At 39.7% G+C, this 26,055-nt stretch overlaps 1 protein-coding gene and 1 long non-coding RNA gene across 4 annotated transcripts in view; one reads left to right on the forward strand and one right to left on the reverse strand.

The window, feature by feature from the left end:
• Positions 1–26,055, forward strand: part of BNC2 (basonuclin zinc finger protein 2) — a 456,779-nt gene that overhangs the window by 123,661 nt on the left and 307,063 nt on the right. For all 3 annotated transcript variants that reach the window (XM_063609162.1, XM_055294185.2, XM_063609164.1), the window contains exons 2-3: positions 12,206–12,331; positions 22,688–22,888. In XM_063609162.1, coding sequence (XP_063465232.1) covers positions 12,206–12,331; positions 22,688–22,888 — 327 coding nt within the window. The remainder of the gene's footprint in view (positions 1–12,205; positions 12,332–22,687; positions 22,889–26,055) is intronic.
• On the reverse strand, positions 23,049–23,883 carry LOC129490374 (uncharacterized). Its single transcript, XR_008660227.2, has 3 exons — positions 23,742–23,883; positions 23,591–23,666; positions 23,049–23,376 (listed from the first exon to the last, which is right to left on the reverse strand). It is a non-coding gene; the product is annotated as an uncharacterized lncRNA (long non-coding RNA).

Raw genomic sequence — 26,055 nt, forward strand, 5'->3', positions numbered from 1 at the left:
TTTGGCAAGAATGTGTTACGGTCTAATTCAGAGATACTGAACTTGGGACCTAAGTAAGAAGGATATTCTGTTGTAGAAATCTGGCAGATTCTAGAGTTTGTTTGAGAGATCTCTTGCATTTGCTCATTGGGTATGCCAGGCATTCTGGGGGGATGCCCATTCCCATCTGACAGGATAGATGATCCTCTGGTCAAATGTGTAGATGATGTCTAACATCTCCATAATGCAAGGCAAAAGTAGGTTCTGTAAGGGGAATGCCATGACATTAGTTTAGAGATGAGTGGTAAAGCCATATGCTGTTGGGTGTGATGCCAGTCAGTAGTAGATGGTAGAGAATTGAAGATAGAGCACAATTTTAGTGTTCAGCCATTTTTAATTTTAGAAAATATTTTTAGGTAGAAATATTTTAACTGTATAGTACATGTATTGGTACAAATATAAATATCAAGTTATATTTCTGCCTTCACCATTTTTTCCAACTAGAAATCTTATAATTGTCTTTAGCTTCTTTTCCCTTAGCGCTAAAATTATTTTAGGCATCAGTTCTCGTAGATTCTTTAAAACAGAAAACAAAACTCTAAATTGTTAATTTATTTCTCACAATTACCTAGTTTAGGTCCTCATGCTCTGTGATGGGCTGTCCATTTCCTATTAGTGTCTACTATAGTTTCAAGTGTAAATGCATGCAGTATAAATGAATATAAAACTGATAAAATTCCTCGTTCTTAGAGCTTATGTTCTAGGGGAGTATTTGAATACAAACAAATCCCCTAATTTAATACTTCTGTTTTCTGCTGCATTCACCATTCCTAGGTGAAACATAACTTCTGTTACTTAACTATTGTGTTCAGAAATTTGAAGTCCAAATTTCAAGGCCTCTACAGTTTGCCTGTATATACGCTTTCTAATCTCATGTCTTATTAATTAATATCTTTCATCTGTCCAAGGAACAGTGCATCCTTACACTTTCTTTTTTTTTTTTAAACACAGAATCTCTTTCTTTTGCCTAGGCTGGAGAGCAGTGGCACAATCATGGCTCACTGCAGCCTCAACCTCCCAGGCTCAAGCAATCCTCCCACCTCAGCCTCATGAGTAGTTGGGACCACAGGCATGTGCCACCACACCTGGCTAATTTTTAATTTTTTTGTAGCAGTGGGATCTCATTCTGTTACCCAGGCTGATCTCAAACGACCGGGCTCAAGCTGTTGAGTTTCCCGCCTTGTTCTCCCAAGGTGCTCGGATTATTATACTTTTATTCGTGCTTCTCCACCCATTTGGAATGTTCTCTTCTCTTTGCCTTTTGATATTCTCTTTAGTCTAAGAATCTTAGCTCAAATTGCTCTTTTAACCAAATAACGTATGCTCCTGGATGTATTATAACTAACAACACATGTACTGATTTGTAGACTTCTAGTTTTGTAAGAGAGTGGTTATTTACATCTTTTATTTAAATTGTACGTTTACATATAGTCTCTCCAGCTATACTATAAATGATGTGAAATTAGAGGACTTTATTTTAAATATTCATACTGGGTTAATATGAGCACAGTTGAAAAGCAGGCAGGAACTGTGCTTTGAGCATCCTGCAGAATGAAACAAGGCTTACAAGCTTACATACTGAATTTCTAAGATAGTTATTCCCCCATATATTGCTTAGAACCTGAAAATTCCAAAACTCTCTTTGGTTTTCAGGGCCATCATTATATATTATTTTTTTTTATTTTGTGAATTTCATATATAGTGTAAAAAGTGAAAAAAATGTACAGAAGCTTACACAGAGAAAACAAATGGTCCATTGCTTTTTTTTTTTTGAGACGGTTTCACTCTGTTGCCCAGGCTGGAGTGCAGTGGCCTGATCTCGGCTCACTGCAATCTCCATCTCCTGGGTCCTAGCAATTCTCTTGCCTCAGCCTCCTGAGTAGCTGGGACTACAGGCGCCTGCCACCATGCCTGGCTAATTTTTGTATTTTTAGTGGAGATGGGGTTTCACCATGTTGGCCAGTCTGATCTCAAACTCCTGACCTCAAGTGATCCACCCACCTCGGCCTCCCGAAGTGCTGGGATACAGGCATTAGCCACTGCACCCGGCCAAATTCTCCTTTTTTTCTGTTTACCAGATTCCTTCTTTTTAAATTTTTAAGACAGTGTCTCACTCTGTCGCCCAGGCTGGAGTGCAGTGGCACGCTCAGGACTCACTGTAGCCTCGACCACCCGGGACTCAGGTGACCCTCCCACCTCAGCCTCTGGAGTAGCTGGGACCATTGGCACGTACCACCATGCCCAACTAATTTCTATATTTTTTGTAGAGATGGGTTTTGCCAAATTGCCCAGGCTGGTCTTGAACTCCTAGGCTGAAACAATCTTCCTGCCTCGGCCTCCCAAAGTGCTGGGATTCAAGCGTGAGAATCACACCCAGACTTATTTGCCAGATCCTTAAAGGTATTTCTAGCAATAGCTTAGCCCCATTTTAGAAGTATTCGTTATGTCCTCAGTTTTTCTTTTCTACTCTCTCCTGTTTTTCTCTTTCTCCATAAATGATAGTACACAGTATTTACTGATCTGCATCTTGCCTTTTACTCATGTTTTGTTTGGAGATGTTATCTGTTCTTACAGTTTTTTTTTCCATTCTTCTTAATGACTACTTAATATTCCATTGGAAAGACTCATAGTAAAATAAAATAGCAAATTCTAGAACTGGGAAGAAGGCAAATATTAGGCAAACAATTAATAATTACAACCAACTATGAAAGGATAAAATGGTAAATTGCTGAATTTAAAAAAACAGAACATTCCCAGAGCTCCTCTTTCCCATGCCAAGTCAAATAGGAGGCCGTAAGCACTTAGGAGCCTGAAGATATTACCAGATATTAATTGATGTTTAATTATCAAGAAAGATATGTCCTGCTTAAAACAGGGTAACAGGCAGCACCTTTTCAGAAAATTCTCGTCTAAAATGGTAGAAACCTGGAGAGGCAATGCTGGATATTTGGATGAGCACATATTTTGAAATCGGACCAACTTGGTCTTGAATTCCCAGTTTGACACTTAATATAAGACTTCGGCCAAGTGACTAAACTCTCTTAGCTTCGATTTCCTTATTGGTAAAATGAGAATAATAATACCTATCTCAGAGGACCTGTGAAGAATGAATGAAAAAATATTTTATGTTTTGCATAGTACCTGGCACACAACAGGTGCTCAATAAATATAAAGTTCCATCTCCCTGACTCTGTGCCGTTCCAGAATGATTAATTTCCTAAGAGCTCAGGATGCTGAGATTTTACTGTAATTGTATCTTTTATAAAACTTACAATGTCTTGTACGTAGTAAGAAGTCCACATTTATGTGTAGATTTTTTCTGTAACTCTTGAGAGTCTGGCTTGGTTTTCTTGAAACTTTTCATGAAATTTCTCAAATCTCTAGAAGTGGGTACAAGGATAAATAATTATTTGTGTACCCTGTGAAGATGCCTAACTTGGCCAAATGTCAGCATCTCAAGCAGTGGTTGTGTTTGTAAAGTTTTAATAATCTATACTTTCGTAGTATACTTTGTATTTCTTTGCGTGGTGTGATATTTTGTATATTTTAAAAATGGAAAAATTCAGATGTTTTAATATCTGTTAGGTGGAAAGTATAATTCTTTTTCAATTACATGGATTAATTATTATTATTATTTTTTAAGATGGAGTCTCACTCTGTTGCCCAGGCTGGAGTGCAGTGGCGCGATCTCTGCTCACTGAAAGCTCTGCCTCCCGGGTTCTCGCCATACTCCTGCCTCAGCCTCCCAAGTAGCTGGGATTGCAGGCGCCCGCCACCACGCCTGGCTAATTTTTTGTATTTTTAGTAGAGACGGGGTTTCATCGTGTTAATCCAGGATGGTCTCCATCTCCTGACCTCGTGATCCACCCGCCTCGGCCTCCCAAAGTGCTGGGATTGCAGGCATGAGCCACACTGCCCTTGGCTGAATTTTAAGTTTAGGCCAGGCGTGGTTGCTCATGCCTGCAATCCCAGCACTTTGGGAGGCTGAGGAGGGCAGATCATTTGAGGCCAAGAGTTCGAGATCAGTCTGCCAACATGGTGAAACCCTGTCTCTACTAAAAATACAAAAATTAGCCGGGCATGGTGGCACATGGCTGTAACCGCAGTGACTCTGGAGGCTGAGGCTCGAGAATCCCTTGAACCCAGGAGGCAGAGGTTGCAGTTAGCAGAGATTGGACCATGGCACTCCAGCCTTGGTGACAGAGCAAGACCCCGTCTCAAAAAGCAAACAAACAAAAAACAAAAACGAGTTTAATAAGGTTCATGGGGTTAAATGTGGGGGGCTCTGACACTGATTGCAGTCAGGTTCAACATGGCCAATATGAAGTCAACTGGCTTGTAAGTTTCCTAAAAATTTAATAGTCAGTTCTCACAAGTCGCAAAGAGTAAATCTGGTATACTACTAGATTACCAACCTCCTGGGTGACTGCTTTGAGCTCCAGTGTATACACAGTTAGGAGGACCAATTCGTGAAAAATGGTCCAGGCTTTGCTACCAGTTTATTCTTTGACTTTGCCTCAGTTTCCTTGATTGTATAGTAAAGCAATGGGATTAGATCTGTTTTCTAAAATTTTTTGGTATGACCTTACAATTCTCTGTGTGTCAGGCTGCAGAAGCCAAGGGGCCCAGGCGTTGTACTACTTATCTCATATATTCACAATATCAATATTTTTTTCTTTTCAAAAAAGATCTCCCCTAGTTAAAGCAAATATATTTGAGAACCACTGTTACTGAAAACATAGCTGTCTCAAAGCCCATGTCTGTACTTGCAGCAGGGCCCCTGATACAGTCACATGTAATGGATTTACTTATTCCTTATATATATACTACAATAAACAATCTAGGGTTTAGGAAAACGCAAAAGTAATGGAATGCAATTCAGTGTTATTTTTATCAGAGACAGGCATAATAGAAAACATTTTGGTACTTGATACTTTATTTAAATATGACTTTCATTTATGTGTCAATGAACTCTCCAGATATACTAATGGATGCTTGTAGCCCAGGCATCATGAACTTGGATGGCAACAGTGGCCAGGCCAGTAAAGGAATTGCGAGAACCTGGTAGGGTATAAAATGAAAGTACGTGCTGCAGAGAGTAGTTTCTACTCCTCCCTTGCTGATTGTTGTCAGGAAGGAACATATGTTTCTGTTACCATATCTTTAATTCTTTAACGCCTCACCTTTTCTTTCCCTGCCCATTCCCTCAGCAGCCGAATATCCATATTTTAATTTAAAATTTCTTGTGTTTTACATGTTTGTCATTGATTAAACATATGCACACTCATACACACTCACTTAGGAGAAGCCAAGCAAAACACATCTGAAGCCAAACTTGGCCCATGGTCTTCTACTTTGAAATCTCTTTTCACACACATACCTAGGCAGCAACTGATATTTTAGTACTTGTATGCCAGGCGCTTGGCTAAACTTTTGCACTAATAAAAATGTTTAACCTTCACAACAATTCTGTGAACAGGTACTTTTATTTCCACTTTAGAGATGAAGAAGTTTGGATAAGTAACTTGCCAAGATCACACAACTAGTAAAAGGTTCTGCAGTTATTCAAACCCAAGAAATTGCGCTGCAGAACTCTGACACTTAACCACTTGGCAAAATTGATTTCCTGAATATATTTCTTTTATATATGCTCTAAGCACACACACAAAATGTAAATAACACTATAAGGGATGAAGAGAAATTGTTTACTATTAGTTCATTCATGTACATATGTTTGCATATGTGGGCATGATGTGATGAAGCTCTGAAATGCTATAAGCTTTCACATTTTACACAGTTTTTCTGATAAAGCTCAGTGAGACCAGTGTAAAAATTTCACAGGGAGTTTATATTTCTCCTTGCCACAAACTAGACATCCTGAGTTTTGGGGCCAACGTTGTCTGTGTCCAAGGGCAAAAGTTCTCTTTCTTCTCATTGTCATATTTAAACCCCACCCATGGAAATGCTCCAAGTCCTGAGTGATGATCACTTCCTCTGGGCAAGGGTATGAAGAATAAAAGTAAATCTAGCAGGAGGAGTAAATCCCAGAAGACAGAGATAAGTACTTGAGGTCAGAGACTGCGTCTTTTATAGTTTGTCTACATACCAAACTCATTAATATGAATAATCATCTTAGCAGTAGTTGTTGTAGTAGCAAAAGTAATACAAGAAACCAGTCTTCTTCTATATTTTTACATTAGCATTCATTATTTGTAGGATTTGGGAGGTCTTTTTGAGAAAGTGATGTGAAACTAAGTCTGCTCATGTTTTTCCTTTAGTTCCACTTTTTCCTACTGACATAAAATATTTTTCAACCTTAAAAACTGCAGTCTAGGCCAGGCGCAGTGGCTCATGCCTGTAATCCCAGCACTTTGGGAGGCCGAGGCAGGTGGATCACAAGGTCAGGAGATCAAGACCGTCCTGGCTAACACAGTGAAAACCTGTCTCTACTAAAAATACAAAAAAAATTAGCTGGGCGTGGTAGAGGGCGCCTGTAGTCCCAGCTACTCGGGAGGCTGAGGTAGGAGAATGGCGTGAACCCGGGAGGCAGAGCTTGCAGTGAGCAGAGATTGTGCCACTGCACTCCAGCCTGGGTGACAGAGCGAGACTCCGTCTCCAAACAAACAAACAAACAAACAAACAAAAAAAACTGGAGTCTGTAGGAATAAAAGTATAAGATGGTAGGGGAAAAAACCGAGAATAGTGTGAACAAAATCTATGTATTTGTCCATTTAGGTTTTTCCCCTGGGTTATTTTGGAATACCCTTTGACACCATAAGCCTCTTTATGGTTTACTCACTTGGTATGGAATGGGGGAGAAAAAAGGAGCCAGTCCATCTGGCAGTATTCCTCTCAACACCCTATACCCATCATGTGAATGGAAAGAACCCCAAACCTTCATTTTCAGAACTGTATCTCAGCCTCTGGCTCCTGAAGAAAACCAGTGTGGTTCAGATGTGGGATGGGAAGAGTGGTTTGCATTGGCATCAGCCCTGCGGGTGCTTTGGGGCTGGAGCACACACAGCTGTGGGTTACAGATGCTTGCTCTCCGGTATTAATGTGGCCAGCATGTGAAACCATGACACCCACAATACTACACAAAGGTCCATGCCTCTGATAGTTTGAGAAATAACTCCTTCTGAAGAAATTCCTTTTTGAAGGGCTGGAATACATTCTAGAATGGAAGGTCCTCTTTCAGAGGAAGTAGAACCAGGAAAGAGATGCCTTATAATGTTGGACAGAGCAAAGGGTGTCTGTAGGCTTAGGAGCTTTAACAAAACGTGGGAAAAAAAAAGTCTGCTCTAAACCTTAGATTCATAAATTCGAAATTCTGTGCTATGCATGTAGCAGAAAGCTTGTATACTCAAGTCATTATGTAGTTTCTTTGGAGATGTCAAATGCAAACCATTGTTGGTGGTTGTCATCTGGCCTGACTCAGGGTGTGTTAGAAATGTTTCCACCGATTTTTATTTACCTGAGCTGTCTCCAAGGACGGTAGAACCAGAGGAATCTATACACGAGAAAAGAAATGAGCATGGGTTCTTTGTAATTTAATAACTAGGACTCTTTTCAGGGTGTGGGGATTTTGTCCTTTCTCACTCATGAGGCCCATGCTTTCTTCTGACAGTACACTTAAGAGAGCTGAGATATTTCCATCCCCCATTCAGTTAGTGAGACAGTTTTCTCATTCAGGTACAATTTCCAGTGAAATAGTAGCTTATAAGTATCCAGAAGTTAGTTTATTGACTCTTATTGCACTTCTGAGCACCTAATAAATAATTTAGTAGTCTGATGGATATGTGGCTACCTAACTATGGGGCATGAAATATGCACTGTTTTTCTAATATACTGTAGGGAGACCTGTTTATAAAGTATTTAGTATTGGTTTTATAATGCACTGTTGACAACAGGAGACCACGAAGCTCAAAGATCAATCTCATTTTGGCCCACAGTATTAATGCTGCTTTATAAAGCTCTATGACAGGTCACTTAGATAGTGGTCTTCACAGAAAGGACTCTGTTAGGAAGGCAGGCTGTAGGGGCTGCCAGTACAGTAGATGAATGTCTTTGTCTGTGTCCCTAAGGTGACTCTGGCGGTTGCTGATGTTGGCCAGGTGATGGAACCCATCATTTGCCTGCTCTCTAGAGGGATTCTGGACTAGAAGTGCTGAGTTCTGCTAATGCAGACCTCGCTAATTGGGCAGAAAGCTGGTGTGACTTTGGACCACAATTGCAGTTCTGGAGACAGGAATCAGGCAATAAGGAGTGGAACTTGGCTGTCTTCAGCTTTGTCTTATGTTTATTAATGAAGTGAAATTATTCCACATCTTTTATGCTTTTTTTCAAATCACATAGGTGACATAGCATAAAGTATTTTGATTTTTGTTGGCTTTGGGGAATTTCCTAGCCAGAAATAAATTCGTAGACATTAGAACACTACATACTAAACACTTCGAATTTGGGAAAACCTAAACAAAGGCTAAGTAATTTCATCCAAAATCAATTCTCAGTGTTTTAGTTTATTTTCTTCACAAGAACTGTACACTATGAGAATGCTGCATAATGACAATGATTTATAACATACTATTGTTCATCAAGGTATATGTGTTGTTGTCGTTTTTTTTGTTTTTTGGTTTTTTTTTTTTTTGATATGGAGTCTCACTCTGTCACCCAGGCTGGAGCTCAGTGGCGTGATCTCAGCTCACCGCAACCTCCACCTCCTGAGTTGAAGCGATTCTCGTGCCTCAGCCTCCCAAGTAGCTGGAACTACAGGCGTGTACCATCACACCTGGCTAATTTTTATATTTTCAGTAGAGACGGGGTTTCACCACGTTGGCCAGGCTGGTCTTGAATTCCTGACCTCAGGTGATCCACCTGCCTTGTCCTCCCAAAGTGCTGGGATTACAGGCATGAGCCACCGCACCTGGCATGGTGTATGTTTTAGAGCAAGGTATTTTTCTCTTTGTGTCGAGAACTCCTTGCTGGTTCTAAGTATTTCACTTCCCAAACTGGGAACTCTGAGCTATACTTTCTTAGACCCAGTCAGTTTGTTTATTACTTCTCACGCTTTTGTGGGAACCCAGGCTGAGTTCTACTATTTGCCATTTCTGTTACTCATTTCTTAGTGATTCAGAGCTTCATTTTTTTTTTTTTTTTTTTTTTTTTTTTTTTTTTTTTTTTTTTTTTTTGAGATGGAGTTTCGCTGTTGTTGCCCAGGCTGGAGTGCAGTGGCGTGATCTCGGCTTACCGCAACCTCCGCCTCCCAGGTTCAAGCGATTCTCCTGCCTCAGCCCCCTGAGTAGTTAGGATTACAGGCACGCACCACCATACCCGGCTAATTTTGTATTTTTAGTAGAAACGGGGTTTCTCCATGTTGGTCGGGCTTGTCTCAAACTCCTGACCTCAGGTGATCCGACCACCTCGGCCCCCCAAAGTGCTGGGATTATAGCAGAGTTTCATTTTACCCTTTCCAGTTGGACCCAATGTTTTCTCCCTTCTAGTACTCCTCGATTCCTTCCTATCAGGTCTCTCTTAGCAGATAGCCCCATCTTTAACTTTTCTCAGATGATTATTTTGTTCATGTAGCTGTCATTTATTGAGCACCCTGTTAGACCCTGAATTAGCAACAAAAAGATAAATTCTATCTCTTTTAAGAAGTGTACAGTTTAGTGGAAGAGATTGGTAATAAATTGGTTTTCTAACATGAGCAGTTTTAATATATGTATTTCTTAACCACAGATTTTTTTTCTGTATCTCTTTCCTTTGGTTTCTGAGGGGAAAAAAAAGGGTTTCTTTTTTCTCCCTCCAGGGGCACCCTTTTCATTTGTGCTCTTGATCATATTCTCTCCTCGGACCCTTTCATACCATTTTCCCTCTGGCTTAGATCTTCAATATCCTTTTCTCTGCTGGCTTCGTCCCCTTTGCCTGTGATGGTCTCTTTTTTCCCTGTAGTGAAAAACAAACTGCCAACTTATGAACACAACCTGTCCGAGCTCCTCTAACTTTTCAGACCACGTTTCTCTTACTTGTTTTCTTTGCAGAATTTCTCCAAAGAATGTTTTATCTTTTCTGCCTCTTTGTCTTCACAGTTTGCTTACTTCTTAACTCCTCTGCAATATGGATTTTGTATACCTATCAGTCTACAAAGACATTCACTCTTATGGCACAAAGCCTAATAAAATATTTCAGCCACAAATATACACGAAGAATGGTATGTTGAACACTCATTGACCCAAGTTTAGGAACTAATAATGTACAAACACATCTGAAGACTAGAGTTACCATTTAAATTATACTGTGTTAGTCACTGTCAATCTCCCTATCTGCCTTTCCCCATTTTCCATCCTTAAGCACTATTCTGATTTTGGTATTTATTATTCCCATGCCTTTTGGTTTGCTCTTACTGTATTTGCTTCTACTTACTATTTCACTTGGTTTTAACCATACCCTAAATATAAGTCTTGTTGTTTTAGATCATTTAAAACTCTCAAGCATCCTATCTCCTGTTAACTGTTTTCCCTTATCATGTGGAACGTTGGACAATCAACGATGCTCCTGTTAACTGTTCCTTCTGTCTTTTCCCCTAATAACCGTGGATATCCCCTGAGATACTAACCTTGGCCACTTGTTTTATCTCCTGTGTCAGGTCTGTGTAGATGGCTGCTGGATGTGATAACTTCAGTATCAATCTGTTTTCTAACATTTCCAGTTGCCTGGTTATCTGCATGATCCGTGGTTCCCCCTATACTAAACTTGCTATATATTCTCACAAACTAGTTCATCCCCCTTTCTGTTGATAATGCTACCATTTTCCTGTGCTCAGACTATTAGAACTGTAGTGTCATTGTTGACACTTCTCATTTGTTGCAGTCATTCTGGTCCCCTTGATTTTATCTTCACAGTATCTTTTGTATCTTGTCCTTTTTTTTTTCTCCAGCCGTATTGCTAGTAATTTACCCAGATTATTGATTGATTGATTGAGATGGAGTTTTGCTCTTGTTTCCCAGGCTGGAGTGCAATGGCACAATCTGCGCTCACTGCAACCTCTGCCTCTTGGGTTCAAGTGATTCCTCTGCCTCAGCCTCCCGAGTAGCTGGGACTACAGGCATGCACCACTGCACCTGGCTAACTTTTTTTGTATTTTTAGTAGAGACAGGGTTTCACCATTTTGGCCAGGATGGTCTCGAACTCCTGACCTCAGGTGATCTGCCCGCCTCGGCCTTCCACAGTTTTGGGATTATAGGCGTGAGCCACCGTGCCCGGCCTATTTTAATGTCTTCCTAATTGGACCCTGCTTTTGTCTTTTCACACTTCAGTCCATCTGTCATACTGTTGCCAGATAAATCTTCTTGGAGTAAAATAATGATCAGACGTTACTGCTGTTGAGAAGCTTTTGGTAGTTTGGACTATTGGTAGATAACAGGCTAAGTAGCAACTCTTTGTAGCAGAGTATAGGACCTTACTTTTATAATAGTTCCTATCAACCACTGCATCCATTTCACTGATTGTTCTTCTATGTACATCTTCCCTTATGTTCCAGTCAAACTGTATTACTTCTCTAGGAATATAATCGACGCTCAGTGTGAGAGTGCCTCGGCGTAGAAGGTTTTTTTTTTTAAACCACACTGGCTGGAAGGGATCTCTTAAGTTGTATGGAATTCTGCTCTTGTTTCTTTTCCTATTCTGTTTTTGTTAAGGTTGTTTTGTTCATGGCTTATCTCCTGTACTAGATTGTAAACTTGTGAGCAAGGAGTATGTCTTAATTTTTGTGTTCTCCACAGCTTCTTGTACTTGGCAAGGGAGCAGGGTGGGGGGCTGGGACGGGAGGATGGGGGGGTGATTAGTATTCCCTAACAGCAGTTAAAAGTGTCATATTAAGTGGAAGAAAAGGGAGTAAGAAATTGAGCTAGGCAGGCCAAAAGTGTATCCATTATCAATTAGCAAATTATTCAGTTATTCCCACTTTGTTACTTTAGTTCTCACCAAAGTTTATTTAGCTGTTGGCTACTATCAGCCTTAGAAACTATTAACTCTTAAAAAATGTGTGTTTAGTTGGTCATTGGTGTGTTATATTTGCAATTTCTTAAAAAAAAAGTTTTGATGTACTCAGTGCTTTTAAGTAATACTTTGTGGGCATATGTAATTTCCTTTCCCAATCTCTCAATAGGCACACCTTGGGCCCACCCCACCTCCACATAGCCTTAATTACAAATCAGAGGACAGGCTTAGTGAGCAAGACTGGCCAGCATATTTCAAGGTCCCATGTTGTGGGGTTGATACATCTCAAATTGAGGTATGTTGGTTTTTTTTTTCCCCTTTAAGTTACTTGGACACACTCGCATGCTTTGATTACCTAGTTAAGATATATCTCTCACCTATTCTTTCTGCCACTCTTTTACTGTCTTTCATACTCATCCTCATTCTATGAAACTCAGGTATTTATTTGCTTCCTAACACTTCCTGCCTCTGAAGAAATCATTGAAAGTAGATTTAATGATGGTTATTTGAATGATTTTGAATGTGATAAAGTATCTGCCTTCTATTGTTTCTCTCCCCACCTGCACTTACTTCTCTTTTCCTTTTTCTATTCTTTGTTTCCTATTGTTCTAGGGCTAGTTTATTGTTATCACTATTTTTAATAATAGTACTATATTAATAGGTCTAGTAGTAAACTTTTAAAACTGAAGTTTAACATACTTACAGAAAAGTGCATAAATAAAAGTGTACAGCCTGATAAATTTTACACAGTGAATATACCCAGGACCACCAATTAGATGGAGATACATAACACTACCTGAACCCCAAAAGTGTCCCTTAGCCCAGCCACTATTCTCCATCAAAGGCAATCACTATGCAGATCTTCTAAGGGACCTGTTAAGTCTTCGTATTTTTAACTTGCTGTTAATAGGTTTCTGGCATCTTTTGGGTTTCTTAATTTGGAAAACAATCTCCAAGTTCATGAACATTTGCTCTGTTTCAACATTTTTCGATTTAAATATGTATGTATATAAATAGTCTCTATCAAGCCCAGTAGATTGCTTGAGAGTAGGAGTTCCCAGACTTGCCTGGGCAACATAGCGAGACCCCATCTTTAAAAAAAAACAAAAAAAAACACGCCAGGCGCAGTGGCTCACGTCTGTAATCCCAGCACTTTGGGAGGCTGAGGTAGATGGATCACGAGGTCAGGAAATCAAGATGATTCTGGCTAACATGGTGAAACCCCGTCTCTACTAAAAATACAAAAAATTAGCTGGGCGTGGTGGCGGGTGCCTGTAATCCCAGCTACTTGGGAGGTTGAGGCAGGAGAATGGCGTGAACCTGGGAGGCGGAGCTTGCAGTGAGCTGAGATTGCACCACTGCACTCCAGCCTGGGCGACAGAGTGAGACTCTGTCTCAGGAAAAAAAAAATAAAAAAAGGCTAGGTGTGGTGGCTGTGGTGGGAGGGTTGCTTGATGCCAGGAGTTTGAGGTTCCAGTGAGCTATGATTGTACACTGCACTCTAGCCTGGGCGATAGAGCAAGATCCTATCTCTTAAAAAATAATAGGCCGAGCTGGGCGTGGTGGCTCTCGCCTGTAATCCCAGCACTTTGGGAGGCTGAGGCAGGTGGCTCTTCTGTGGTTGGGAGTTCGAGACCAGTCTGACCAACATGGAGAAACCCTGTCTCTACTAAAAATACAAAATAAGCCGGGCATGGAGGTGCATGCCTGTATTCCCAGCTACTTGGGAGGCTGGGGCAGGAGAATTGCTTGAATCTGGGAGGCAGAGGTTGCGGTGAGCTGAGATGGTGCCTTTGCACTCCAGCCTGGACAACAGAGTGAAAGAGCTAGGCAGGCCAAAAGTGTGTCCATTATCCATCTCAAAAAGAAAAAAAAAAATAGGTCGGGCCCAGTGGCTCACACCTGTAATCCCAGCACTTTGGGAGGCCGAGGGAGGCGGATCATGAGGTCAGGAGTTTGAGACCAGCCTGGCCAACATGTTGAAACCCCGTCTCTACTAAAAATACAAAAATTACCCAGGCGTGGTGGTGCATGCCTGTAATCTCAGCTACTGAGGAGGCTGACGCAGGAGAATCTCTTGAACCTGGGAGGTGGAGATTGCAGTGAGCCAAGATCGCGCCACTGCACTCCAGCCTGGGTGACAGAGCAAGACTGTCTCAAAAAAAAAAAAAATGATAATAATAAACAATAATAATAAATAGACTCTGTTTCTATAAACATTTTTGAAACTTTAAGTATGCTGGGATTTTATTTTTTAAGTTTATTTGTTAGGTTTGTAAATTGCATATGAGGGAGTATCATTTTTAGTGTTGCTTCTTCCTGTGATAATTCTAAAGGCAGTGTTGAGTTTTTCAATAATTTTGTAAGGTACTGAGCTCTGTCTTGCAATATGGTTATCTTTTTTCTTTCTTTTTTTATTTTTTGGAAACAGAGTGGAGTGCAGTGGCGCAATCTTGGGTCACTGCAAGCTCCGCCTCCCAGGTTCAAGTGATTCTCCTGCCTCAGCCTCCCGAGTAGCTGGGATTACAGGCATGCGCCACCATGCCTGGCTAATTTTTGTATTTTTAGTAGAGATGGGATTTCGCCATGTTGGCCATACAGGTCTTAAACTCCTGTCCTCAAGTGATCAACCTGCCTTGGCCTCCCATAGTGCTGGGATTACAGATGTGAGCTACCGCGCCTGGCCTGCAACATGATTTTCTTGGATGTTGGTGAATCTCAATCTTCTTTTCTGACAGTAATTTAAACCATTATTATGACACCTTTACTGAGGCTGCAAGCTTCTTGGTCCACAGACTTTACAAGGAAGTAAATAAAGAAATTAACATTATCTTGGCTGGGCATGGTGGCTCACGCCTCTAATCCCAGCACTTTGGGAGGCAAGGTGGGCAGATCACTTGAGGCCAGGAGTTCAAGACCAGCCTGGCCTGGTCAGGGTTTGGTGAAACCCCGTCTCTACCAAAAAATACAAAAATTAGCCAGGGGTTGTGGCGCATACCTGTAATCCCAACTACTCGGTAGGCTGAGGCAGGAGAATTGCTTGAATCCAGGAGGTGGAGCTTGCAGTAACCTGAGATTGCGGCACTGCACTCCAGCCTAGAAGACAGAGTGAGATCCTGTCTCAAAACAAAAACAAAAAACAAAAAAATTAACATTACCTTTGTAATTCTTGCAACTTTCATGTTCATGTTAATTTCCCGTTGTGTGTGCCCCCAGCCTGTTTTTTTTTTTTTTTTTTTTTTTTTTAAATTCATTTAAGTAAAGCCATCACTGGTTCTTTCCTGCTAGATTTTCTCATAAAACGTTGAATATAGGTTTGGTAACAAGAAGCCACTGTTACTGTTTGGACTTGAGAGGAGATTAATAAAGTCACTTTTCTTTTTTTAAACCAAAACAAGGTAGGTAAAATGTTTGACCTTTTGTAGGCACAAGATTCATGCTGACCTCAGCTGCTTTTATTATCTGCAAATATCTTCAGTCTAAGGATTCATCATTTCCCTAACATTTTGTAAACTACCTCATCTACCATACCCTACTCAAATCCTTTTATTTTAAAATTTTTGTAGTGCATCAAGGGATTATGGCTTTTGGATATTTCCTTGATATGTTTCTATGAAACTGAGCCCCTGATTAGGCTGTCAGCAGATACTGTATTACATTGATTGTTTTAGTTGGTATAGACACACGTGTCAGCTAGAGCAGTTTCTCGCTTTTGCTGAGAAGGGTGAAGCTTTTAGATAATATTTAGTTATGGAGGATGTTTGTGCCACTGTTTAAAGTGATTTGACCCTGTGTCCTTCTCCAACCTTGTGTTAGAAGGCCTATTTTCCTCTGTTGGTCTAAGGGCATGTAATGAAGTCTTCAGTACACAAGCTTTCTCCCTCCCTGTAGGTGAGTGGTTATTATTTTTTCTTTTGTCACGGGCTTGGATATCATGTTCTTATATGTGAACATTGGACCATACAATACTCACGATACTTTGGCAAAAACCAAACCAACTGAAAACTGAAGGCATGCCTTCATATCTCATTTGCAACTTGGACCATGATCCTGCCCCTTGAAATCTTCAGGCTGTTTTGATGAAGCCTTCTGTATGTTGAAATGCCCAGTCAAGGTGGCCAGAACCCTCTGGAGAAGGTAGAGTTGTAAATATGAAGTAACATGTATAATTCTAATGGACTCTTATAATGAGAGAGGGGCCAGTGATTGAGGCTGGCAATCAGAAATGACACAAGCTTTTTCCTTCCTTATTTGAATCTGTAAAGACCCTTAAGAGCACTTTGAATTTGTTCATCTATAAGCTGTTAACCCAAATTCATGTCCCAGGTTTTTAAGAGAATAAGCAATAGAATATAGGTGTTTCCAAAGAGGAAGACGTATAGAAGCAGATAGGTGTATAGTTCATTCATTCACAGATAGGCACTAGGTTAGATCCAGTAGTTGGCATGCATGCATCAACATGTTAATTGGAATTAAAGGCTGCTACATTTAGGCTTGGCTGGGTCATCTATAAATTGAAACACAAAAGAGAATTGTTAACTAGGAAAGTAGTTGTCCAGGTTCCTTAAAGTTTAAATACAGGGATCCAACTGGTATTCTCCAAAATGTTTCAGGAATATCAGACTTTACTGCTGTGGAACACTTGGCTGTTTTAAGAGGAGTTTTTCATCTCTCATAAGGATAGTAATGAAAGGAAATTAGGAGCCAGTGGGAGAGTGCAGGGACTTAGGTGTAAATGATGGGTGAATCTTTTTTTTTTTTTTTTTTTTTGAGATGGAGTTTCACTCTTTTTGCCCAGGCTGGAGTGCAGTGGCGTGATGTCGGCTCACTGCAACCTCCACCTCCCAAGTTCAAGCGATTCTTTTGCCTCAGCCTCCTGAGTAGCTGGGATTACTGGTGCCTGCTACCACGCCTGGCTAATGATAGGTGAATCTTAATTGTGAAGATGAGTACTTCCATGAGTAGAGATGGCTTCATATCAGAACTTTATCTTACAAGCTACTCTTTACTCTTCCTCCTTCTTCCCACTCCATGCCAACAGAGTTAATGTAAGCATAGTGGAGTAATATTTCATCTTTGTGCGTGTAGTTTTCTTTTTTTTTGGGCGGGAGGAGGTGAACTTTTTACTGTCTTTCCATCTATTTACATAGGTGAGTCCAGGGAAAACAGGCAGCTTAAATTACAATATAATTTTTTACAAAGGGAAAACCTGAATTGAAATTATTGTTTTACTTCTTTTCTATTCATTTCTTTACAGTGAGTCAAAAATTTTTTCCCCTTAACTTCACATAGAAAATGAAACTTTACACAATAAAGTAAGGATGGCAGGTTTCACAAGGGAAAAAGGTTGCTGTCAACTTCTTTCCTCAGGAATATGGAAATTTGGGTGGATTATCTGTTCAGAAGAGGTTTCCTTTATTACTTCTTTTTTCACTTAAGACATCTGTTAACATTTCACACAGCCCAGCAGATGTTGGAAAGCAAAGTCCCATACTTTGTTCTCAAGAAAAATGACATTTCCTCAGTTGGTTCCCCCACTTCTGTGACTGAGTCCAGCCTGCTGCATAATTTGCATATATTAAGTTATATACCTTAATGCCATATGAATTTGTATCTTCAGCATTATTTTTATATGGTAAAGTCTGATTTGATTAGAAACTAGTTTACATGTTGCTCTAGAATTAAGAGAGGGCAAAACATTTTAAAACTCTGCTTTGAGAATGGCAACCTGATTCCACATATAAGATTGGTTAGCCAGTTTTTAACATTTTTTTCTATAAAATAAATGAATTACAAAAGCTTGAGTTGTTTCGCCATAAGGAAGTGCTGATTGTCATGCGATGTGGAGCGTCATTTTTATTATTTTGGCAAGAACAGGGACAGTTTTGTCTTGACAAGCCATTAGATGAATACCAGCATGTGTCACATGAAAAACCACTGATCTTTAACCCAGCTCTGTACTTAACCAAGCCTTGAAAATGAATAGTGAATAAAAGAAGAGCAAAGGCAGAGCACATTACAGATTATAGAATCTGTTAACAGTTGCTGAACTCAACCCAGGGAATTACAGGTATTGTTCTGTGAACCAGCAGAAGTTCTAGAGATGCTTCTTAAATTGTATACAAAAACTACACATTTATTTTATATTTGTGCAGGATTTACATTGTTGGAGACAGAAAAAATAAAAATCCTAGAGTACTTTCTCAGTGCAGTAAATGTATGCTTTTATCATAAAATTATATATATTTACATAGAACTCAATGAGGTTTTTTTGCCTGCAGTTACATAACTTATTTTATGAAAGCAATGTGCTTTTAAATAAATGAAGTAGAAAGAAGAAAACATAGGTTATATCCCCTTCCCTCAAAGAAAACACCCTACAAACATACATGCAAAACAAAATTCTTTGCTCACTTGCGTTTTCATGTATTCATTGTGGCTGATTTTTTTACACCAACATGGGTTTTTTCTTTTTTCTTTTTTTTTTTTTTACAGGAAATGGAGGAAAAAGCCCAAAACCCACCATAATACTCAAGTACTGAAAAGATCAGTAACATTTTAAACAGTTGGTTGTGGGAATTATTGCTTACAGAGCTAACAAGAAAGAACACACTTTTTTACTCTGCTGGTGGAATTGCATTGTGCCTCCCTATAGTCTTGTTATCCCACACTAACTGAAATGCAAATTTTTTGTAACTAATTGGATCTCATTGAGGGTACATGCACAGTGTGTAGTTATATGCAAAAAGGTTTTAAAAAGTAAAATTTTCCTGCAATTACAACTTTTAATTACTATCCAAAACATGGCACCTATAGCACAGGTTTAGAATATATATGTCTGACTTTTTTACAGATTACTCAAAAACATGAGCTATGAAATGCTTAATAAGGTGTCAGCTCAAAAGTTACAGGGAAAATGTTTAATTACAGCAATCTATAAATTGAATTTTACTATAGTTATGTGAAAATAAAGGTTTCTTTTTAAGTTTAGGATTTAGTGTATTAGAGCCAGTATATGAAAGGCATGTTATAGTGCATTCCTTTTCTTGGAAGATTTTAAACGTTAAAACATCATCAACATCAGAAATCACTTTCAGAGCCATTGTCTCTTTTTTCCCCTTCAGTTCTCCAATCTATTTTACCATTGTAAAATGCTTTTGAGTTTCTTTGTGTAAGTCTATTTTTACTTATGTGGTGTGGTGTGGGGGAGGTATTCACATTCACACAATGTCTTTAACTTGGATGCGGTGAAACCTAGTTTGGTGGACTTCATAATTTCCATGGTCCATCTCTCACTATCAGTAAATGTGGGAAAGCCAACATATGGCCTTTAAGTACTTCTGATTCTTTAACCTGAAGTACTCAGAATCAGCAGCAAAAAGCAATTATTGTGGAAGTAATACTTGTCTTCTTCTTTCTAGTTTTAAATAATTTTCATAAAATGATTCCAGAGTTATTCCATAATTGTCAGACCATGTAGCCAGTGAAAAAAACTCAAAAGACATATTTGTGCCTTGTAGGTGTATTTTTTTGTACCTGTGCCTGTAAAACGATACAGATGTCCCACTTGCTAGATAGAAATTATCCTAACATCAAATGTTCTACACAGTATATTATATGTGGAAGTTCAGATCATGTATCTTGGGGATTTATTTCTAGAGGGGTCAAATGTTCCTTTCAAATATTTATTTTAAAATGAGTGTTAGAGAAACTTAAAATTTATTTATTATTGAGTCTGGATTAATTGTTGTCTCTTTTTGTAACAAAGCTTGTCCTCTTTGTAAACTTGTGTTACAAAGTAGTTAAGATTTTGTTTGAGCAAATCCGTTTAGCAGGTGCAGTACTGTGTATTTATGAAAAAATATTTTTTAAAACTTAGAAAGATATCCTGCTGTTTTTAAGGCTTGTGTTGTGGCAATAACATGTTATATTGCAGACCTGTTTCAGCCAGGGCCACCTCAGTCCATGATATCTGAAGGAGCTCAGTTTGCCTATACTGGGTAGCATTTTGTCAGAAGACTGCTGGCTGGGCAGACTAGATTTGGATGTATTAGCTAGTCAGCCTAATAACCCTGTACAGACTGTATTGATTTTCTAGGAGAGAGTTTATGAACTAAATAAACTTGGGGTTGGTGTCTTAATAAACTGCTTCTCTCAGTCTGTCACATTTAGTTACGGAGCTGTGCAGTTTAGGGGGAAAAAAGGCTAATTCTGTTACAGATTGTTCGCAGCAGGGTCTCCAAATTAGCCCTTTGTTTTGTAATGCCACCTTGCTTGGGCTCGCTTTGAGCACATTTCTCAGTTTTGCCCTAATGAGTTGCAACACTGATAATGTGGCTGATGATCTTTCATTGATTTCACTATCACTTGCTTGTCTGGTAATTGATCCGTTGCTGAGCCTCTAGTTAATTATATCGGCTTTGACATGGCCCGGTCCACGGGGAATTTCAAGTCTTGCAGAATAACAGTTTTAATAAAAGAGTCTATTACTGCAGGTGCTTGCTGCTGCATGCCAGTTGATTTTTGTGTTGTTAGTGTGTGTGTGGGGTGGTGGGTAGGATACCTGGGAAAGAAGAGGACTGCAGGACTGAGAAAAAAAGGGGTGGGGGCTAGAAAAAGAGGAAGAGGGAGTGAAGGAGGGGGAGAAAGAGACAAGGAGAGGGCGAGTGAGAGGCGAGAGAGAACACACAGGCAAAAACACACAGGCAAAGCGATACAACAGAGCCTGAGTGGAAGGAGGAGGAAGCCTGCTATTGACAGTGTCCTTAAGCCTCCCACAAATAACAGCCATTAGTGGGAAGGTCAGGAGCTGAGCAGGCAGCTTGACTGAGGCACTGAGTGCCACTTCAGAAATCAAGAGGCTAGCAAATTTTAGAGGGAGTGTAAGTGGGTAATAGCTAGCAGTAAAGGTACAGTCACTGTTGACAATTGACTCGTAGGGGCTTTTCCTGCCCTCCCCTCAGCAAGAATATTTTTATTGACCACAGGTGGACTTAATATATTTTAAGGCAACAATTCTTTGGGTTCTTGTTTGTTTCCTCTCAGATATTGAATTTGCTTCTTTTGAGACTTTTTTGTGCTTAATGGTGGTGAACTGGAGGGAAGTTTAACAGAAAAGCTTTCAGGAGATGTCGGTTCTAGAGGGGAAGGCACATTTGTGTCAACATAGTGTACGTTTTCTCATCTTTTCTCATTGTCCACTAATGACACAGAGCTGCTATTGAAGCTCTTTTCTGTTTCTTCTGTTGTTTCAGAGAGTAAGGTTTATTGTTATTCTTGAGTTAAGAAGGAGCAAGGAGAGTGGTACATTTGTCCTCGATATTTGTAGGTGGTTGAAGATTAATGTTCCTTACATTTTAAGTTTAGGAAGGATGGCTTTTTCCTGCTGACTACTTTTATGAGATGGCATGAATTTAGCTTTCCATTCTGAAGTTACTGTTTATGTACAGTGCATTTTGTTCAGTGCTGCTTTTCCATAAATAAGGCAGACAAATACTACCTAATAAATAGGTGAGCAGTTTTAAGACTTGTTTAATTAAAAATACGACATGTTATCAAGGGTGTATTTCATCGGGCAGGAAAACGTTATAGAATTTTCCACAGAGATCTTGAATAAAAAATGGAGTTCTTATATTCATTACTTTTTACCTGAAATGGGACAGGCTTTTTTTGTTTATCTTTCTCTTTTCTTGTGATTTGAAAGGATATTGCAGATGCTTCATCTAGGAACTTTAACAAAGGATTTTTTTCTACTTTTGAGCTTTAAGAAAAGGTATACTTTTTTCCTTTGCCATTCAGTTTCTCATTAGCTAACATCCAGTTTAGTAATTAATAGCCTGAGGTACTAGATATTAAATAGTATATATTTATATTTGGCAAATGTTTATTGTGCATCTTCTATGTTATAAAAACTGCTAGGCTTATTTACTTACTCTTCAGAGTATAAGGTCACATCTCTATGTACGTTATTTAGGAGTTTCTGTGCAGTTATAAATAGCCCAGCACATACGATACAACTTTCAGGAGCTAACATTTAGACCATAACTGAGCCAACTTTACATTCTCTTACAGCTGAATATTTTACTTTCTTCAGTGTAATTAAAAAAAATTTTAAGTATCACAGTTTTACAAATGTTAAAGCAAAGACTGGTGTCAGATATTATGTGTTATATCAGAAAGCATTGTTGAAAAAAATTACCGGGGAAGGGCCCTAGCTTCCCCTCGCCCTGTGCACTGTGATTGTGGTGCTGCCTGGAGTGTGCATAAGTGTGTATCTATCTGTATATCTGGAGAGGGGTTAGTGCAGGGTGTCATTTGGTGCCTGACAGTGGAACAGTGCAGTTGACTCTTAGCTCTGCTATCCAATGACATGCAGTGGCTGAGAGTTTGAAGCTGATGGTTGGGTCTCCAGTGCCGCCTGCACACCTGACAGGCAGCTGTTAAACTGAGCAAAGACAAGCTTGGGGAGTCACAATCTATGCATAAATGATAGGGATATCTGTGCAGAAGGTGCGAAAGAAGCTCTGACCCCCTCCCTCCCCCAAATCTCCCCCTTCCCAAATGAAATGCACAGTTCAGCCAGCTTCTTAACTACACTACACTCCTGCTACTGGCTGCCAAGAGGCTCAAAAAATCCACCTTCACTTTTCAGTCAGAAGAGGCAGAAGTGGATGTGAGAGAAAGAGAGACACAGAGAGACAGAGAGCCAAAGAGGGCAAGAGACTTGACTTTAAGAGACTCCTGTACTGACAACTCCATGCAGTTCGGAACCAGAACGACTACGGCTGAACCAGGGTTCATGGGGACATGGCAAAACGCTGATACTAACCTCTTATTCAGAATGTCCCAACAGGTAAGTTACTTTCTTTCTTGATTTTTTTTTTTTTTTTTTTTTTAAGAAACCTTGAATTGTTATGGGCACTTTTGTTTCTGGTGTTTTTCTTTCTAAATATTTTTAAAAATGTGGTCACTTCCTAGTTAGGCTCTGCTTTGTCATAACTGTGTTACTGGAATGTGCAGGGTTACTTCGTGGTTTCCCTAAGGGCGTCTTAAAAGAAAAAGGGGAAAGGATACTGAAGTAAAAGAAAGCAGAGACATTTTTGAAAAGTTTCACAGTACAGTCTGGGTCAGGGGAAGACTTAATTTATTTCTTTGTTTTCTGTTGAGAATGAAAAAAGCCACCACCCAACAAATGTATCTTTCTATCAATATGAATCACTTCGTCCAAAGTGTCTGCTCTCTCGGAGTAGGTTCCGCAACCTAAAAAACAGTCATAAAATCTAGGGGCCCCTCAGAACAGCCCTACTGACTTCATGTGGCTGGAGGCAGCTTCGTTCAGACCTGAGAAGAGAGGAGGCTGTGCAGTCTTGGCTGCCAGCGCCGAGAGTTGCTGGAGGAGTCGGCGTGCGTGGCGGGCTGTGCTGCTAGGTCCTCGCTCCTCCGCTCCGCTCCTCCTTGCCAGCCAGCCCTCTGCGCCCGCCCCTGCGTTCCCTTCGCCGGCTCCGGCCCGCTCTCCCGCCCGCCCGCCGGCCCGCCGGCCCGCCGGCGCACTCACTCGGGCGCAGCCTCGGCGTCTTCCGCAGAGCCGCTCCTCCGTCCCGGCCGCGCTGGAGGCGTTCGGCTTGCTGGCTCTGCTGGGAAAGCCGACGTGGTAGCGCGAGGCCATCGGTTACTGATAATTAATCACCGGAGCCGGCGGCTCGTACCATGCGCTCCGTGATACGCGCCCTGTGCGCCGGGCTCCTCTTGCACAATTGCTGGCTCCTTGGCTCCGCGGGGGAGCGAGGGTGAGAGGAAGCGGAGGGGACACAACCCAGAAACTTTCATCTTGGATTGTGCTCAAGTGAGGGAGGGAAGTTCCCTGGTGCCTCCCTCCTAGACACGTCTTGCTTTTCCAAAGCCTACACCAAACCCACACAAAGCAAGTTAGTTTGATGTTATCATCCACACAGCACGAAAGTACTATTGACAAATATACTTGGATTTTAAGTTGATGGAGGTTATTAAGAAATATTGTGCCACTCATGAGGAAAAAAATACTGCAACTGCTTGCTTTTTTTTTTTTTTTTAAAAAAAAAAACCTTTTGTTTGTAAGAATTCACGAAAATTAAATACTTTAGTTAGATATTTAAAGTTGTTGATAATAATAAAAAAAAACAATTTGCCAGGCTGTAAACTACTACAAGGTTAGAAATACATTTGCAAGCGATAATACCTACAACCAGGGTTTTGTAGCATTTAGCTAGAGAACAGTTTTAGCACACAATTCTAGATAGGATAAATGCATTTGAATAAGGTGTATTTTGACATATCCTGTAGAGGGACCCTGATTACTGCTGATACAGTAAGCTGGGATTTAAATGCAATCAACATAAACCCAATAAGTAACTCTTCATGTGCAATTTCCCATTCTTTCAAGTGAAAAGTTCATTTCCACACAGAGATTCTCCTTGTCACTGCAGAGTGCTGTGAGAGGTGTTTTCTGCCACGCGTCCCTGCCTGGGTGGCTCTCTCATGTTGGAATGCAGAGTGTTTTCGCTAACCTTAGTACCAAATAACTTGTGCTTCACTTTAAAAACTAGATGTCACCTTCAGGGTTTTCCTTGAGTTAGTGGAGGTCGTGTGTGTGTGTGTGTGTGTGTGTGTGTGTGTGTGTGTGTGTGTGTTAGAAGGGAAGATTGGCTCACGTCTCCCTCTAGCTAGAAAAGAGTTAATAAAACCAGATAGAGATAATGATCAATTGATAAATGGCTATTGAACCACATAGATGGTGTTAGATTGCTTATTTGGCACTAGCCCATTTCCAAGTAGATTTGAATCTAAGGAGATTTTGTCATGGAAAACATTTTAACTAAAAAACAAATAAAAGTAAATAATATAAATGATGGGTCAGAATTAGGAAAATTTATGATGTCTTTGATCCAGCTGTCTGTGTGGATATTTTGTGTGTACCTGTGTGTGCATATATGTGTAATGATGAGCATCGGTGATTACATGGAGAGAATAGAAATATAGGGAACTAATTTATGCTTAATGGATGCTATTAAAACTGTATAATATTATGCTATTTATGAAATAGAGTAGTACAACAAAGGGAGAGAAATCACAGTTTTAAATATGTTTTCTTTTTTTTTTGGTTTTGATGTAGTTAGCAATCACTCCTATCCCCCCAACCCACCTTTTTCTGTCATGGTCACTGAATGTTTACCTCTTGTGCATTTTTGGAAAGCATGTAAAAGATGATATGAGCTTACATTTTTTTTCTCTTCAAGATGACATTTTAGTTTGTATAAATATTACACAAACTTAAGTTCAAACTATGTGAGTGAAAGTATGTGTGCTGTTCATATTTAATATGTTTGTTTTTCTTACCTATAGTTCATCAGCAATGCTGATTCAGCACGTGTGTGTGTGTGTGTGTGTGTGTGTGTGTCTGTGTGAGAGAGACTTATTGAAATTATATCTGTGATATCTCTTGAAGCCAGCCATTTAAATGAGTATTACTTTCAATATATACAGTTACGCTAGCTTTTGTTACAGGTAAAAGTTTGTCCAGTTTAATCAAATGTGTACAATTCTGTACATCTCATTGCTGAGGCATAAAGAGGTTTCTCTAGATTATGATTATTTTATTTCTAAGTAAAATTTACTTAGCTTGTGAAATGAATAAAATGTATTGGGCTATTTTTCTTTTAAAGTTTTCTTTAATAGTATAAAAACTAATATTTTCCTGATTATTTATTTAGATGTTTGAAAAGTCTGACTAGTAGGGCTGCTATAAAAGGTTTCAAAACTGAGTTACAGATAATTTACCACCAGTATTTAACTAAAGAGAAACTTGTGGGAAATGTCTCATGAATACTGAAATTTAATAATCTAGTTTTATGTGTTCTATTAGTAAACTAGGAAGTAGGGATACAAAAATCTTTGTCTTTTGTTTCATATGAGCAAAGTTGGATCTGCTTAAATGTACATCTTTCATTCTGTCTAATAGTAACAAATAATCACAATCTGAAGCCA

This window comes from Symphalangus syndactylus, chromosome 9, assembly GCF_028878055.3.
Source record: "Symphalangus syndactylus isolate Jambi chromosome 9, NHGRI_mSymSyn1-v2.1_pri, whole genome shotgun sequence".
NCBI lineage: Eukaryota > Metazoa > Chordata > Mammalia > Primates > Hylobatidae > Symphalangus > Symphalangus syndactylus.